The 1,945-nt window shown below is 53.0% G+C and overlaps 1 protein-coding gene across 1 annotated transcript; it reads right to left on the bottom strand.

Annotated features, from left to right (window-relative positions):
- Positions 1 to 629: 629 nt before the first annotated feature.
- Positions 630 to 1,264, bottom strand: LOC147959851 (uncharacterized). Its single transcript, XM_087534367.1, has 2 exons — positions 1,103 to 1,264; positions 630 to 974 (listed from the first exon to the last, which is right to left on the bottom strand). The coding sequence occupies exons 1-2, from the start codon at positions 1,262 to 1,264 to the stop codon at positions 630 to 632; spliced, it is 507 nt and encodes a 168-aa protein (XP_087390493.1).
- Positions 1,265 to 1,945: the final 681 nt, after the last annotated feature.

The raw sequence follows: 1,945 nt of genomic DNA, 5'->3' as shown, positions 1-1,945 counted from the left end.
CGCAGGTTTTTTTGGCTTTCACCGGTTCGTTCTCTACCCCTCCTCCATGACTCCCTCGCCATTAATTTTTTTCGACGTCTAAATGCAATCCCTCCGTGGGGAAGTATGGTGTGAAGGAGAGAGGCCGCGATGGCGAAGATGAGGTGGGCGTCATTCCGTTTTAAAGGATAGGACTCCAGCGAGAAAGGTCTCACTACGGCGAAAACCGAGCGGAAGGGAAGGGTCCGACAGAAAAACATAAGGGTGTGTCATGGGGTGGCGTTTTTATGTTTGGTATGCGTGTTGGAGATAACAGGGTCCATAGTTTAGACATTTTTCTCTCCAATATGGTCTGGATTTGTGGGAGCCTGGACTGTCACATTGTTACATTTTTCATACAGTGTATCATACATACAGTGAAAACAAATCCCTTTTATTATATACAGTATAGCCCTCCAATTTGGCCATGTTTATGCTACACTAGATCGCGGAAACCTGCTGTCGACCTTGAGGTTGATGTATGAGAGAGAAATAAGATTCAATATCAATAATTTGTCTGATTTATTTATATACAGTATAGCCCGTAGCAACGCACGAGCGTTTTACTGATATGTAGCTAATGTAACTTTTTCGTCGTCATCGTAGACCATCTAGTTGTGAGATGGAGGGTGCGTCTTCGGGGGCACGTAGTCGACGCCGATGTCGACCGCATCGCTCTCCGGCTGATCATCGGTGATCAGATCCGACGATCCTCCCTCACTGCCGACGGCATCGCCGCCTCCTGCAGCTTCCTGATCCCCGCTGTCGTCCCCTGGTGGCGGCGGCATCACCATGTCCTGATCGGCCGGCGGCACACTGCCCTCCTGGACGGCGTCCCTGGCCAGCGTCACATCCGGCTGCGGCGACGGAGAAGGCCCCTGCTGCTGTTGCATCGCTATCGTGCCTCGCACGTGTTCTTGGTCGTGGGAGTAGGAGGACGCCGACGAGTGCTGCTGCTGTATCAAGCCATCAGCCATGTATATTACGCAATGCACGAACAGATTAGTGTGCTAGGAAGGAGCACGCCTGCATTGCATACAGCCTAGATTGAAGTGAATGCACATGCATGTACTTTCGTTCCTACCATTGGGGCGCGGAGAAGGCGACGGTACATCGTCATAGTCGATGATGCAGGGGCCGCGGGGACGCGGCCGGCCGTGGGGAGGACGAGGCGGTGGTTCCGGCTGCTGGCCTCGCAGACGGAGGAAGAGAGGTGGAGGAAGAGGAGGAGGTAAACCAAGAGCATAGCGGCCGCGCGAGACGGTCTTGGTTCAGTCCTCCTCCCTTGTTCTGCACGGGTTTCTGGTCTTCTTCTTGGATCTTTTATACGTTCTGTGTTTGGAGTTGGGACGTGAAGTGATGACTTTTGATTTGAAGGGTTCGGAGGAGGAGACGTATTTGTAGTGGTTTAGGGAGTCATAAATCAATTTAATGCTAGCTGTGTCTGTGTGGATTCATGGGACACCTACGATTCGTACCTCCATGCGCGAGAAAAATAAAGCTTCGGTACGGCCCTGTTAAGAGCATCTACAACCGGACCATACCCGCCCAAATGACCGAACGGGCTATCCAACCGCAATGTTTAAAACCAGCTCAAACGCCTTGACTAACAGTGCCCATATATCCGACTCATATCTGGGGTGAACATGGAAGGCCTAGACGCGTCCAGGCACCACGGCCATATCGGACTGGCCCACTCTGGCCCACCCCACCCTCACTACCGTCCCACAAAACCCCACCCGATGAGACAAACCCTAGGCACTCTTAGTCCTTTCGCCCTCTTCGCTCCCCTCCGTCTTCTCCACTTCTCTCACAATCTCTTTGCCTCCTCCATCATGGCCAAGTCCGGCCACGACTTCAGCAGCGAGACTGATCCCATGGACTGGGACGGCCTTGTGAAGGAGGTGTGAAGGAGGAAGCCGGCTTC

Source organism: Triticum urartu, chromosome 7A (assembly GCF_056163025.1).
Source record: "Triticum urartu cultivar PI428250 chromosome 7A, HENAU_Tu73, whole genome shotgun sequence".
Classification (NCBI taxonomy): Eukaryota; Viridiplantae; Streptophyta; class Magnoliopsida; order Poales; family Poaceae; genus Triticum; species Triticum urartu.
The sequence above is the reverse complement of the archived record's forward strand: the minus strand, read 5'-3'. Positions and strand labels throughout refer to the sequence as shown.

What these genes read in the sequence shown, in the direction of transcription:
- LOC147959851 (XM_087534367.1), bottom strand. Translation starts at nt 1,264, where the DNA reads ATGCTCTTGGTTTACCTCCTCCTCTTCCTCCACCTCTCTTCCTCCGTC. An exon ending in GCCTTCTCCGCGCCCCAATG is followed by an intron (nt 975 to 1,102) that starts GTAGGAACGAAA and finishes GGCTTGATACAG; the next exon opens with CAGCAGCACTCGTCGGCGTC.